The following is a 15,608-nucleotide window of genomic DNA, read 5'->3' as shown; positions in this document are numbered from 1 at the left end:
AGCTCTGATTTACATATCTTGCTAAATTGCGGGTTTGAATATTGCAATACTTTCCTATAACAAAATAGACCTGCAGAAAGAAATTACTAATAAAATATTTTACATATCCATAGTTGCATGCTCTATATAAAGATTTTCCTTAGCTTTGATTGTATATCTTACAATTTTGTAATTTATCATTGTTTATTAAACTCTGAAAGCTGTGTGGCTTTGTTAATATTCTGTCCTAGAATGCAGTTAGATGAGCCCTTTTTTTTTTGTTGAGCACTTTCCCTTATAGTGGTCTCTGCACGGCCCTAATGGTGACTGCAGGGAAGGGAAACTGGTACCAGACTGTTCCATCATCCGCCACACTATTGTTACAAGCGTAGTGTGCATGAAGTCAGTGTAGCTTAGCCTAGGACCGAATGTCAGCCATGACGAGGAACGGCGGGCGGGAGTTGCTTCAGAGGTCCGCTCACCCTGTGGGCCGCACTAATATTATACTTTCATACCACGGTGGGGGCCACGAGACATTGTCCGGCGGGCCGCGAGAATGAGACCTCTGATGTAAACATATTCAAAATGTTCAAGTACTTCTTTAGTAACTACTAAATGTATTTTGTTTGTAGTAATGGTCTTTACATTGATTACAGTAATCCACCGTTCTGCAGACAGATCAAAAAGAAAGCAGCAGTGCACTGATTGCAATTTTATGGCCGATCACCAATCTTCAAAAAAAACTTGACTTGCTGAAATTTTTAAGTCACTAAGTTGGTGACCATTTAGTTGTTTCCCCATGTAAAATTTGCATGGGGAGATGATCTTGTGGGCGGTACTGTGTAATCTCATGATGGACTGTGACTTTGTAGGTGGATAGGATCAATTCCACAAGTAAGTCACGGCTGACCACCCAAAGGGAAGGAAATCAGTGTGAAATATGTGTGCGTGTGTGTGTGTTAATGTGCAACTGCATAACCATGATTAAGTAGGGGCCGTACCTTGACTCAAGCCCAGGGGCCTAGACCCTCCTAAAGTCTGTGGGACTGTGGGAGGAAACCGGAGTACCCGGAGAAAACCCACGCATGCACAGGGAGAACATGCAAATTCCATGCAGAAAGACCGTGGCCGGGAATCGAACCCAGAGCCTTCTTGCTGCAAGGCAACAGCTCTACCAACTGCGCCACTGTGCAGCCCGTCCCCATTGACCCACACAGTCAATGAAGCTAAAAAACGAGCCCATAGTGCCTGCTTCCAAACCCTCCTACAGTATGTGAGAGAACACCCCACCTCCTGCCCAGATACAGTGACCTCATAGAGTTGTTGTAATCACATGACAGGAAGATGGCACATTTGGATGCCGTTTTTGGCTTACGATTCTCCGTCAGAGCAAAATTCATTGAAATACTGCTAATTTTTGCTTTTTGTACCTACCACTGAATGGTACTTAAACCTGGTTATTGCCGGATATTGACAAAAAATTATGTCGCAATATATTTTTTAAATACTTCAATAACATCACAGACAACATTCCAGGTTTTCTGCTTTTTCTTTCTTTGGGGGTCAGATAAATAGAAAACTAAACTAATTTGGCTAATCAAATGGAAATAAAAAGGTAACACAAATTAAACAAACTGTTGTGGTTCAGCAGAACATTAATTTCACAAAATGTTAAAAAGTTTTTTTAAAACTCAAACATTACGCAAAACTAAGGATCTTGTTTTAATATAAAAGAAAACCTGTCACCTAAAACCGTGCAAGCATTTAAACCTTATGCACACTTCATAGTAATGATCTGGGACCTCATCCATTTTCATTTTTTCCATCTGACACTTCCAGTGAAATAATGGCTGTGTTTTGATTTTTAGCTTTTATGTCCTTCCTCCTTCACGTCCATTCTCCCCATTCCCTTGCAGCTCCGTTTTTTTTTTTTGTTGTTTTACCAAATTTCTCTACAAATTTCTCAACTGAAAACGGTATCCCCAAACTTTGGTCAGACTATTGCTCCAACTCGACAACATCTGTGTATGTCATCCGAGCTTCAGTCACATAGCCCCAAATAATATCCTCCATGTTACCTTCTATCTGTAGGTCTCCACCACAAAAATGCCCTCAAATCAGCTTTATCCAACACCCAGTTTCTCAACAACAAAAGGCAAATACTAAAGGAATTTACTATAGACAACATACTGAATTTTCTCTCTCACCAAAACTAGACGTAACACCGGATACTCCTACATAGATAACCCCCACTCAGGAGGCATCTCTGTCTTCAAACCAATTGTCCAAATCTCCAAATACCTCGTTTCCATACTCACAGGCTCACAATGCAATCATTAACAGTTGCCATTATCTGCAGCCCGCCCAAAACCAATTCATTTGTCTGTGAATTGACTTCACTAATGAATTTAGTGATTTTAGTATTCATGGACTCTCCTAATCCAAAATTACAGCTTCTCCAGAACACCACAAATATTCTCAGTGGGGTTAAGGTCTGAACTCTGTGGTGGCCAACCCATGTCGGATTATGTCTCGTGCTCTCTGAAACCATTTTTTGAACATTTCAGCCTGATGAATCGTGGTATTGTCATCTTTGAATATTCACAAGGAAGAAACAACCCACTGATGGAATAACTTAATCATTCAGCATTTTTAGGTAGTCTGCTGACCAGGTATAACCAGCTGCAACAAGCCTAGATTATAGCACTGCCACCACTGGCTTGTACAGAAGACACTAGGCATGATGGGAGCATCACTTCATCTGCCCCTCTTCTTATTCTAATGCCCCCAACAGTATGGAAGAGATTACATCTGGACTCATCAGATTACATGAATCTTTAAGCTTCATTGCACATTGTATCATTTCCCTCTAGTTAGCCTCACTAATTAACAGTCTTCTTATTATTACACAGATGTTCAGTCCCAATCCTTTGAGTTCCCTTCACACAGTGCACTGTCTTTATTTAGTATAGTGCTGTGTTATACTGTTGACTGTCTTCAATTTTATTCAACAATTTGATGTTTTCAGGCCCTAAATTCAAGTTACAAGTTTTTAATTTGGGGACGGTATTCCATCCATCCATCCATCCATCCATCCATCCATCCATCCATCCATCCATCCATCCATCCACCCACCCTCTGTACACCTTTGTCCCTTAGTGGGGTTGGGAGGGTAGCCGGTGCCTATCTCCAAGCTAACGTTCCGGGCGAGAGGCGGGGTACACCCTGGGCAGGTCGCCAGTCTGTCCTTATTTATGCAGATTAAATTTAAACAATCATATTCTCTGGAGCAGGTCTTACTCTGCTGGAGGGTCAATCTCGTCCTTTAATGTGGGACCAGTTGCAAATCGTGGATAATGACAACCTGAATATTGTTCGTGTCGTCATTGTGGATGGTCTCCAGCATGGACACCTAACTGTAAAAGGTATTAACACAGCAAACACAAAGACACAATTACATTCCACGGTATAAAATTACACACTGCTCACAAAATTAAAGGGAGCACTAAAATAATACTGTTGAAATGTATTCACCATTGTTATCTGTTTATTTTATGTAAATTCCAGGTGGAAAGGGCTTCATGTTTACCATCAATGACATAAGAGCAGGTGTTATCTGTTATCACCATGACGATAGTGACTCCACAAAGGACTTCATCATTTTCCGAATCACCGATGGCCACCATCAGACCCGACATAAGTTCCCCATTAAGATTCTTCCCAAAGATGACAGCCCTCCTTTCCTCATAACCAATATGCTGGTCGAGATCTCAGAGGGCCAGACGACCCTGCTTAGAGGTTCCACCCTCAAGGCTTCAGACATGGACTCCAGTGATGACAATATCCTCTTTAACATTACTCGTCTCCCACAGGCAGGAGAGGTCATGAAAATCTCAGGACCAGGGCTGACAGGTCAGGAAAAACAGACAATTTTCTTTTCTGTTCTCATGACGTCCAATCTTATTAATGTCACGTTTGTTTTGGTTTTTATTCAGGCTACCCTGTCAGCCACTTCCTCCAGAAGGATCTTTCACAGTCCATCATGTACTACAGACACCTTGGGAACCAGGTGACTGATGATTCATTCGAGGTTGTGCTGTCTGATTTCCACGATCCTCCTAACTTTTCAGAACCTCAAGTGAGTAATAGTAAGGCATCTTTGACACTCTGGTACTGTGGTTATCTAGTGTCTAGATAAGCGGTGAATACATTTAATATTACTGTGCAAGTTCTCAGTCTGTCAGGTTCATAGAAACCAGAATTTCACAGACTTTCCACGTTGATGGACAAATACATACTTTGCCTAGATCTGCTTGTCCTTGTAAGGTCATTGGGGAAGTGGTGGGCTACACCATGGACACATTACCAGTCCATCACAGGACAGCACACAAGACAGCCATGCAGCCAAACATTTAGAACTAAGGGCAAAATGTTAAAGTATAGCACATGTTATTAAAAGGAATGGATTGCCAATTTGTTAATGACCATGATTGAGTCAGGCCAAATAAGCTGGACTGTACTTTGGCTCAATCAGTGGTCTAGCGAATTGTGAAATGTTATATTTAGTGTTGTAATATATAATGTAATATATATATAATGTTGTATTTCACAATGAAATGTTGTGAAATATTCTGAAATATTCTTCAGAATATTTCTGTTTTTAAACAATGTTACTGTATTAATTTATATTTTGTAGCTGACAATGTGATGTCTGCCTTTAGGTGATAGTGGTGCACATAGAATCAGTTCCAGACCAACCACTGAAGGAGGTTCCTGGTTCAACTCGATATCTTGTGATCAAAGAAACACAAGTGGCCCATATAACACGGCAACAGCTTCACTTTGTAGACCAAGAGTCAAAAGACAGCGAGCTTACATACACAGTAACAACTCCACCTTTCTACACTGATCATTACAGGTTAATATATGTTCACCTTCACAAATATATCAACAGAAAGCATCCTGTGCTTTCTGTTGACGGGATTCAGATGGGATTGTTCTCTTAATTAACAGTAGTCCAGATGCAGGGAGGTTATTCCTGGTAGACAGCGTACCCAAATTTACTAAAGACTCCAACACACCGGTTCTCAGACTCTTCACACAAGTAAATCATTGTTTACTTTGCAATTTCACCAGTGCATGTGCCATCTGCTTTTTTCTCTAGTAATCGTATACTCTTTCTAGCATGCAGTGAACTTCATGAAAGTGGCTTACATGCCTCCCATCATGGACATTGGCCCTTATTCTCGGCATATCCAGTTTATTTTATCTTTGACAAACCATCTGGGCAAAACAGTAACTGGGCTCTGTTTTAATATTACTCTACTGCCAGTGGACAATCAGCCACCACAGGTGAAATCAACAGCTGTCTCATTCCTGTCGCAGCCCTATGTGGAAAAGTGGACTTGAGTAAATGTGGATAACTTCTGTTTCAGGTTGTTACCAAACCTTTGACTGTGGATGAAGGAGGGGAACACCTCTTCGGCCCAGAACACTTGCAGCTCTCAGACGTTGACTCTGTACCAGAAGCCTTGCATGTGGAGCTTCAAAGGGAACCAAAAAGGGGGCTTCTCTACCTTGGTGGTCATCCACTTACACTAGGACAGAACTTTAGTCTGCAGGACCTGATGAGGCGTAAAGTTAGGTCAGACATCCTGCTTGATTCCAACATTCAATTTATTTGAAATTGTATAGGAGGTACTTGTCAAGGTAGCCGGGTCATTGCTCTTCCACACAGTTTCGCTCTATTCTCATCTCCTTCAGTACTGGGAGATATCCTGATAGTGGACACTGAAATTCTGGAAACTCTGGACAGCCTTGGACTGTTATGCCAGCCAGACCCAGTGACCAATGAAACAGTGAATGCCACCACCAGCCAGCGCTGTACCTGGAGGAGATGGAGGCGCTGTGAAAGGAAGCGCAAGCGTAGCAGCCAGAAGGGACTAACAGTGAAGCTAAAGTTGATCCTTGGAGAACGCCGCTCCTATCTATCTTGCTCGCTAACGTTCTGTCTCTGGAGAACGAAATGGACTACTTAAAGCTGGATATAACATCAAATCGTGATGCTGTGAGATAATTCTAACTCAGACATGGCTAAACTCCTCTATTTCCAATAACACCGTCAATCTTGTGGGAATGACAATATTCCATTTGGATAGGAGCAGAGCACTCAGTGGTAAAACCAGAGGGGGCGATGTTTGCATCTACATTAATAACAGCTGGTGCATCAATCCCAAGGTGGTCTCATCTCATGGCTTTCCAGACATCAAGTTATTGACCATGAAATACAGACCCTTCTATATGCCTAAGGAATTTAGCATCATCATCATCACTGCTGTTTATATCCCTCCTAGTGCCAACATTAAGGAGGCTCAGAGTGTGCTGTACGCTCAAAAAAATTAACTTTTAACACAATAATTTTATGTTTCAAATGAAAACGTGATAAAATCATGCTGGATAAACAAGTAATTCAACTTTTATTAAATTTAATCATGTTGAGATAACATGATTCATTTTAGTCTGACTGATCTTGTGCTGAAGACGACTAGCGAGATCATGGAAGATCACATGAGATCATGGGAAATCACGCGAGATAATTGTTTTGCTGGGAAGACTCCAGCGGCAGCTATGAATGAGAAGACTACATTTCCTGGCAGCATTGTGCATATGTATATATATATATATATATATATATATATATATACATATGCACAATGTTGCTATGTTTGGTCACGCCTCTTTGTAATTTATGTACTCAAGTCAGTGGCTAACATGTGCTAACATCACATGAAGTGAAGGTTAGCTGGAAATTAATCAACCTTTCTCTACCATTTGCACAATTCTCTGCTTGTTCCATGCTTGTGTCAAAAAACTGAATTGAGGTGGTCATTGCATTTTCAAAAAAACATGTTGTTTTAACAAAATAATTTTATGTTTCAAAGGCAAACGTGATAAAATCATGTCAGGTAAACTATAAAATTTAACAACCTAGCGGTAATAAAATGAATTCAAGTTGAGACAACGTGATTCAATTTAGAGTGATCTCCCGCCGAAGAGGGTCTAGCAGATCAGGAGATCATGCGAGATGCTAGCGAGATTACATTGAACAGATGTCTGTGCAAATCTAGGAACGTGCACTCTAAAAGGCAATACATATTCTTAAATTATGTTTGTATGCTTTACTTAAGTCTCACTAAACCAGGGGAGGGGGGCAGCTCCAGGCCTGGAGGGCCGGTCTCCTGCAACTTTTAAGTGTGTCTACTTCAACACACCTGAGTCAAATAATGAGGTCATTAGCAAGACTCTAGAGAACTTGACTGCACTTAGGAGGTGATTCAGCTGTTGGACTTAAGTGTGTTGGACCAGGGAGACATCTAAGAATTGCAGGGCACCGGCCCTAGAGGACCAGGATTGCTCACCCCTGCACTAAACTGTTTAGTCAACTCAAGTAATGTGAGTAATTTACATGTTTGTCCTGAGAAAGGTACAAGACTAAGTTATTTTGAGTAAACTGGATTTGAATATTTTCGTTACTGGAGTGAATACGTCAGCTCAGCAGTTGGCATGCGCAGTAAAGTGCGGGAAGCTTCTATGTTTGTGGACTTAAACATTGGAAGAAACAGAGCTTCGCTAAAAGTGAGTTATTCGTCTTCAGTATGTTTTCATGTGACATGTATGCCTTTACTACTTGCATATATGGGTACAGGTTGATTTGAAATGAGATGCATGTGATCAGTTTGTGTGATCGGCAACAAGAGACCGTGATCGGCRATCACCCATCATACACTTTTTCACGGAAATTGGCAGATTATGATCGGTGGCCGATCGATCGGCACACCTCTAAATTTAACACTACATTTACTTGAGTAACATTTTTGGGGGGCACTGTACTTTTTAAACTTTTATTCATAATACCAATGATAGTAGTACCTAATAACCTAATATTAGGTACTATTAGGTAATGCTACTTATACTTGAGTAGATTAAGAAATAGACTTCATTGATTGGAAACATTAGATTCTTAGACTTCTGCAACATATGAGCAGACGGTTTTGTAAATCTGAGCATGATTGCTTCATGTCAGTACTTACATCATTTTTATATTAAAAAATAGGTATTTGAAAGTTATACGCTTGTTTTATGTATATATATGCCCAATTGTATACCCCCCCCCCAAAAAAAAAATCAGTGGGGGTGTAATTTTGCTGATAGACAGGTCTATCAGCAAAATTCCTCCAGAGCCAGGTCTGATTGTTACTGTTTTTGCAGAGTTTTCCAGAGTAGAAACTGGGATCTCTCGTGTTGCATTCAAGGCAGAAGAAGAGTCATTGACAATGCATTTCCCAAGAGTCTGGTCCAGTTTGAAAGAAAGGTGAGCATTCTGCAACCCCACACATGAATGGTTTCAGGATGCTTTACAGTTGACATGAGACAAGACTCATGTCAACGCTTTTTTAAAATCTGTGCCTGTGGTAGGTTAAACTATTTTGAAGTTTCTTGTTACTAATTAAACACTGACATTAAAGGTTTTGTTTAAACTATTAATTGAAACTAGCTTAAAGCGCTCACCTCGTCTTCTCCGAAAAAGCTGTTTTCCAGATGTCCCAAACAATCGGAAAGGGGATCCATCAGAGAAAATGACTTTACCCCAGTCCTCAGCAGTCCACTCCCTGTACCTTTTGCAGAATATCAGTCTGTCCCTGATGTTTTTCCTGGAGAGAAGTGGCTTCTTTGCTGCCCTCCTTGAGACCAGGCCTTGCTCCAAGAGTCTCCGCCTCACAGTGCGTGCAGATGCACTCAAACCTGCCTGCTGCCATTCCTGAGCAAGCTCTGCATTGCTGGTAGCCCGATCCCAGATCTGAAACACTTAAGAGACAGTCCTGGGGCTTGCTGGTCTTTTTTGGGCGCCCTGGAGCCTTTTTGGCAACAATGGAACCTCTCTCCTTCAAGTTCTTGATGATGCGATAGATTGTTGACTGAGATGTAATCTTTCTAGCTGCGATACTCTTCCCTGTTAGGCCATTTTTGTGCAGTGCAATKATGACKGCACRTGTTYCTTTAGAGATAACCATGGTTCACAGAAGAGAAACAATGATGCCAAGCACCAGCYTCTTTTTAAAGTGTCCAGTGGTGTCATTCTTACTTAATCATGACAGATTGATCTCCAGCCCTGTCCTCATCAACACCCACAGCTGTGTTAATGGAGCTGAAACCATGTTAGCTGGTCCTTTTAAGGCAGGGCTGCAATAAAGTTGAAATTTGTTTTGGGGTATAAAGTTAATTTTCTAGGGAAATATTGACTTTGTAATTAATTGCTGTTAAGCTGATCACTCTTTATAACATTCTGAAGTATATGCAAATTTCCATTATAAAAACTGAAGCAGTAGACTTTGTAAAAATTAACATTTGAATCATTCTCAAAACTTTTGGCTATGACTGTACACACATGCACATGAGTCTTCTTCACACCTGTACAATAAATTTCATGCTCGACAAAACCAGTTGTCTTTTGGTAGCAAGTTGGAAAATTACAGTTGCTCCTTTAATTGTACAACCATCAACATTCTAACCTGTCTTAGTCAGACATCAAATAAGGGTGAACAATTATTCTAGGCCACTTATTTAGAAAAAATGTGATTTAGTTTGGCCTGGGGTCTTTATGCATGGAGTTTGCATGTTCTCCCTGTGCATGGTGGGTTCTCTTTGGGTTCTCCGGTTTCCTCCCACAGTCCAAAAGCATGACTAATTGGCCTCTCCAAATTGGCCCTACGTGTGAGTGTGTGTGCATGGTTGTTTGTCTCTGTGTTGCCCTGTGACAGACTGGCGACCTGTCCAGGGTGACCCCACCTCTCACCCAGAACGTTAGCTGGAAATAGGCAATAGCACTTCCCGACTCCATTAAGTGACAAGGATGTACAGAAAATGGATGGCTGGATGATGATTTAGTTTCTTCAGAATATGCTTGTGCTTACTTTTATTGTTTTTCTTACTTGTAGACCAAAGATGTTGTTGCCATGAGGCCTGCTACCCTGGAATGTCTCTCATTTTTCCTTGACAACAATGGAGAAGAGTCCTACAATGTCTCTTGTATGTATTATAATTCTGTTTGTCAAAAGGTGTGCACAAGAAAATCTAAACTTTCACCTCATTCTTTTTTTAATTTGTACTTTTCTTATTATCCACAGGATTCAGATGCCATGGCAGACTTCATCCAAGTTCCTGTGGGGTTATTGACTGTTATGTTATGCTAAGTATATCATTTTGTTAAAATAAAATTTTGAATCTTGTAAATTTAAAATCTGTGCCTGTGGTAGGTTAAACTATTTTGAAGTTTCTTGTTACTAATTAAACACTGACATTAAAGGTTTTGTTTAAACTATTAATTGAAACTAGCTTAAATGGATGTTCAAATGGTAAGAGTTTATACCTGTTGTAGTAAAGTCGTAAAGAAAATGGATAACAATTTTGAAAATACAGTTCTGTTGTACCTTTTCTAATTGTTGAGTGTTCTTTCTACCCTGTCACCCAGTGCGGTCTTAAAACACTTAAAAATATGTCTTTGAATTAATGTAATTCAATCATGGAAAGGATTTCCACACGATTAAATAGCTTTCTTTCAGCATGAAGCATGTTTGTTGAGCTAACTTAATTTTCATGGGTTGGATTATGAGTTGGATCAACTTAATTTACCACTGTAAAATAAGTTGGTTTCAACTAAATAAGTTGGTTTCAACTAAATTTGCATTCATCTTAATCAAGTAAAGTCGATTATTTGGTCCAAAACGTTGCAAATGAGTTGGTCTGGCTCTATTAAATTACATTGGGTCCAACGAAAGTAAATGACTTGAATCAACCTCAAAAGTTAAGTTGAGCCAACACATTTTCTTTGAATTGGAATAACCTTAATAAATTAAGTTGAATCAACACATTTGCTTTAAATTGGAGTAACAGAATTACATAATGCTGAAACAAAGCAAAGTAATCAGGTGGAAATCCTTTCCATGATTTTTTTTTTAATGTTAATCCAAAGAGTTATTTATTTGAGCGTACAGCTCCATCAGTGACTTGCAATCTGTACATCCAGAGGGTGCTTTCATTGTTGCTGGAGACTTCAATCAGGCCAATGAAGACAGTTCTCCCTAATTTCCATCAGGATGTGAACTTTGCAACTAGAGGCTCAAATACACTGGATAGAGCCTACACAAATGTTAAGGCAGTATTCAAGGCAGCACCACAGCCACCCATTGGCTCATCTGACCATCTTTCTGTAATGTTAATTCGTGCATATAAGGCCCTGCTCATGAGAGGAAAACCCATTGCGAAGCAGGTTGTCACGGATCCTGTCTGGTCTACAGGATCCGTGTCAGCATTACTGTTTTGAATGCACAGACTGGGATGTTTTCAGGGAAGCTGTAACTGCAAACAATCACACCAATGTTGAGAAATATGCCAAATCAGTGTCTGCATACATCCTGAAGTATATGGAGGACGTTTCTAAGCCCAAGCTCATCACAAGGGCAAATCAGAAACCCTGGATGACAAAAGGCTGTTTCCACCACACTGCACCTGAGCCTGAATCATCTGGAGGAGGAGAATGCTCATGTGCGTATGCTGTTTCTGGACTTCAGCTTCAACACAATCATCTCCAAGCACCTGCTGTTAAAACTAGCCCCCCTTGGTCTCAACATCCCCCTGTGTAACTGGCTGCTGGATTTCCTCACAGACAGACCTGTCAGGGTTGGTAAAAATGCTTCAAGGGTCATCTCCCTCAGCCCTGGCTCCCCCCAGGACTGCATACTGAGCCCACTGCTCTTCACCCTTATGACCCATGACTGTCAAGCGAGGTTCAGTACAAACCACATCATTAAGTATGCAGACAATACAACAGTAGTAGGTGTCATCAAGGACAACTACGAACTGGCCTAGAGAGTGTGATGCAAACCATCTAATCCTGAATGTCAATAAAACAAAAGAAATTATTGTTGATTTCAAGAAAAATCAGCTAAGTCACACACCCCTCCTCATCAATGATGCCACAGTGGAACAGGTCAGGAACATCGAATTCCTGGGGATACAAGTCACTGAGACTGTGACCTAGTCCCTCCAAACCTCTGGCCTGGTGAAGAAAGCGCAGCAATGTCTGCACTTTTTATGTTGGAAGATGAGAAAAATTCATATTTTAAAAACTGCTTTTTGTATTTACTCAGTTTATCTTTGATCTGAAACATTTAACTGTGACAAAAAAAAGAAGATGCCTGCAAACTTTTTCACAACCCTGTTGTGTGTAGTGTTATCCATCTATCCATTTTCTTTACACCCTTGTCCCTTAATGGGGTCGGGAGGGTTGCTGGTGCCTCTCCAGCTAACGTTCCGGGCGAGAGGCGGGGTCACCCTGGACAGGTCGCCAGTCTGTCGCAGGGCAACAGAGACACACAGGACAAACAACCATGTACACACACACTCACACCTAGGGGCAATTTGGAATGGCCAATTAACCTGACAGTCATGTTTTTGGACTGTGGGGGGAAGCTGGAGTACCCGGAGAAAAACCCACCATGCACAGGGAGAACATGCAAACTCCATGCAGAAAGACCGGGGCCGGGAATCGAACCCAGAACCTTCTTGCTGCAAGGCAACAGCTCTACCAACTGCCCCACTGTGCAGCCCGTGTGTAGTGTTAGTGAAGCGTTAATAACCATGTTTTTTTTTTCTTCCAAAATTATCCAAGAAAACCTTTGGCAAATGATATTTAAACCATTACTCTGGTCATTTGCTCTTACAGGTACAATCACGATGGCTCAGAAACTACAGAAGACACCATAGTTCTCACTGCAACAGACGGCATTAATTCAGTCAGTTTTGTTCTGCCTGTAAAGGTAACTGCACAATCTCAGAAAATATGTAATATGTAAATCTTGCCTATTAATCTGGATACATTGCTGTCTGTAGGTAACGCCCATAAATGATGAACTCCCAGTGATGGCTACTACTTTGAAACCAGTTCTCAGGTGTCCAGAAGGAGAAGAAATAATCATCACTTCAGAGTACATCTTTGCCACTGATGCTGATAGTGACAACAGCAGCCTTGGATTTCTGATTGCCCGGCAGCCGTACCATGGGGTGGTTCTGCGAAACGCTGTTGTTGTAGATCGCTTTGTCCAATCAGACATCACAGCAGGCCTCATCTCTTACAGACACACAGGTAAACAAACACCTGTCTGTTTGTTTACGTTCATCATTATGGAGAACTTGGTGAGTTCCCCATAATGATGGAGAACTCGCCAGGCTCACAGGATATAAAGCTCTGGAAAAAAATAAGAGACCACTGAACTGAACCCCATTGAAAACCTAATGACTATTCCAATGAATATTGATTACTAACCTCTTAATAATGTTAATGGTCTGAAGCACTGCATCTCTTTTGTTATTTTTACCATTTCTCATTTTTTGCAAATAAATACTAAATTTTTGCTCGGAATTTCAGCAACAAGTCAGTAGTTCACAGAATAAAAGAACAATGTCCATTTTACTTAAACATATATGTATAAAAAGTAAGATCACTTGTCAATAATCAGGTAAAACATGACCATGAATACTGATATCTGAAAGAATAAATCTAATTATTTAATATTATATAAATTTAAAATATTAAAAACAGTTTCAGACATTTTTTGTTTATAGCCAGCATTTGATCTGCGAATAAACGGATCTCATTACAATCACCAACTTCATTGTGTTTTATTGGATTTGGTGTGTCAGATCTGTGGAGCTAAAACAGCTTCAACATTCACAAATGGACAAGACAATTCACATGTGCACAGGATGATTCAAAACAAATTTACAAATGCACATCTGGAGTTCAGTCTTAAACTGCTTTTTCTGATTCTTTTAGGGTTGGAGATTGGAATATCTCCTCTACATGACACCATCACATTTGTCATTTCTGATGGAGAAATAAAAACATCAGCTTTATGCTGCGGTGAGGAAACTCCCACCAAGAACAAAGGCAGCACCCAGCTACAGGACAGTCTTCCTGTCTACGACCTCCATATCACAGTGTCTCCTGTTGACAGTCAGCCTCCTTCCTTGGCAACAGGTGGGCTGAAAACCAGGGGCCTCATGTATAAAGTGTGCAGACGCACAAAAATTTGCGGGGCCATGTTATATGCACAGGTGTATATGTATAAAAATGAATGTGGCGTTAAAGTTTGCGTAAATATACGCAAACATTTTTACCTGCTGTGAACATGTGTGGCAGTCACTCAAACTTTTATGGGGGGCAATAACAAACTAGAAGGCGCCAAAATCACCTAAATACACTAATATTTATTTAATGTGACTGAGTGTATTTTAGTGATTTATTATTTTTATTTTTTGTGAAGTGACCTTGTGTGGCCTGAAAGCACCTTCAAAAAAGTATATATATATATATATATATATATGTTAAAAATGATCAGAAGAGGAATAATTAAAAACCTTTTGACTCGTTTTATTTTCTCTTATGCCCGGATTCATTGAAGTCGTCGTTGTATCAGCTGAACCATAAAAACAAGACAAAACGTTTCTCCAAGTCCAAAACATAACATTTATTAAACAACTAATGAAACTGACAGAACTCAATACAAACACAAACCCGCAATATTTACCTCACCCGACAGACATCCACACAGCACGACGAAACATTACGAGGAAGCATTTCACCCCAACGCTTCCCCGGAGATAGCGTCACAAGGACATCCTCGGACCGATCTGAAGCTAAGTTCCGGGTTGGCTACTTTTATAGGGAGGGCGTGCTTTCCTTCTCTACTGTATTCAAATTAGGGGAGTGTCTTTAGCGAGTTTCATTTTAAATCTAGTTAACTATGTTCCAGTAAAAACCTGTTTTCTAAGATCAAAGAAGTGTCAATTCAAATTGAATGGAGATAGATCCTTTTTATGACCCTGTCCCAAAAGGAAGCTCTACCCTGTTTCACAGGACCAAATTGTTTTACACCAGCTGTTAAATTTTATCAAAATGGTCAAAAGGTTAAAGAGACACACAGAGAAACTAGCTGTGTTCTAAATTAAAGAGAACTACAAGCTAAGTTATTTTAATTCAACTTAGTGTATAATGTTTCAATAGAAATATCCTAGATAAAAGATTACACTAATTGAACCATGGATATAATTTGAAGTGAATTTCCTTATTTGAAACATCATTAATTTGACCTAATTATTGAACATATGGTTAAACTTTTACAACTAGCTTATTTAAAATTTATTTTCTTAACAATATATATATCCATCCATTTTCTTATACCCTTGTCCCTTAGTGGGGTAGGGAGAGTTGCTGGTGCCTATCTCCAGCTAACGTTCCGGGCGAGAGGCGGAACGTTAGCTGGACCTGTCCAGAGAGGCCTCTGGACAGGTCGCCAATCTGTCGCAGGGCAACAAAGAGATAGACAAACAACCATGCACACACACACTCACACCTAGGTGCAATTTGGAGAGGCCAATTAACCTGACAGTCATGTTTTTGGACTGTGGGAGGAAACCAGAGTACCCGGAGAAAACCCACCATGCACAGGGAGAACATGCAAACTCCATGCAGAAAGACCGGGGCTGGGAATTGAACCCAGAACCTTCTTGCT

The 15,608-nt window shown here is 40.4% G+C and overlaps 1 protein-coding gene across 7 annotated transcripts in view; it reads left to right on the top strand.

Annotated features, from left to right (window-relative positions):
• The window catches only part of frem1a (Fras1 related extracellular matrix 1a), a 173,288-nt gene that overhangs the window by 71,362 nt on the left and 86,318 nt on the right, over positions 1 to 15,608 (top strand). For all 7 annotated transcript variants that reach the window (XM_017310424.1, XM_017310426.1, XM_017310425.1 and 4 more), the window contains 10 exons: positions 3,273 to 3,404; positions 3,547 to 3,891; positions 3,975 to 4,117; positions 4,701 to 4,897; positions 4,993 to 5,083; positions 5,164 to 5,331; positions 5,415 to 5,623; positions 12,761 to 12,854; positions 12,928 to 13,180; positions 13,871 to 14,074. In XM_017310424.1, the coding sequence (XP_017165913.1) occupies positions 3,273 to 3,404; positions 3,547 to 3,891; positions 3,975 to 4,117; positions 4,701 to 4,897; positions 4,993 to 5,083; positions 5,164 to 5,331; positions 5,415 to 5,623; positions 12,761 to 12,854; positions 12,928 to 13,180; positions 13,871 to 14,074 (1,836 nt within the window). The remainder of the gene's footprint in view (positions 1 to 3,272; positions 3,405 to 3,546; positions 3,892 to 3,974; positions 4,118 to 4,700; positions 4,898 to 4,992; positions 5,084 to 5,163; positions 5,332 to 5,414; positions 5,624 to 12,760; positions 12,855 to 12,927; positions 13,181 to 13,870; positions 14,075 to 15,608) is intronic.

This window comes from Poecilia reticulata, linkage group LG18, assembly GCF_000633615.1.
Source record: "Poecilia reticulata strain Guanapo linkage group LG18, Guppy_female_1.0+MT, whole genome shotgun sequence".
Classification (NCBI taxonomy): Eukaryota; Metazoa; Chordata; class Actinopteri; order Cyprinodontiformes; family Poeciliidae; genus Poecilia; species Poecilia reticulata.
Note: the sequence above shows the minus strand (reverse complement) of the source record. Positions and strands in the feature narration are given on the sequence as shown.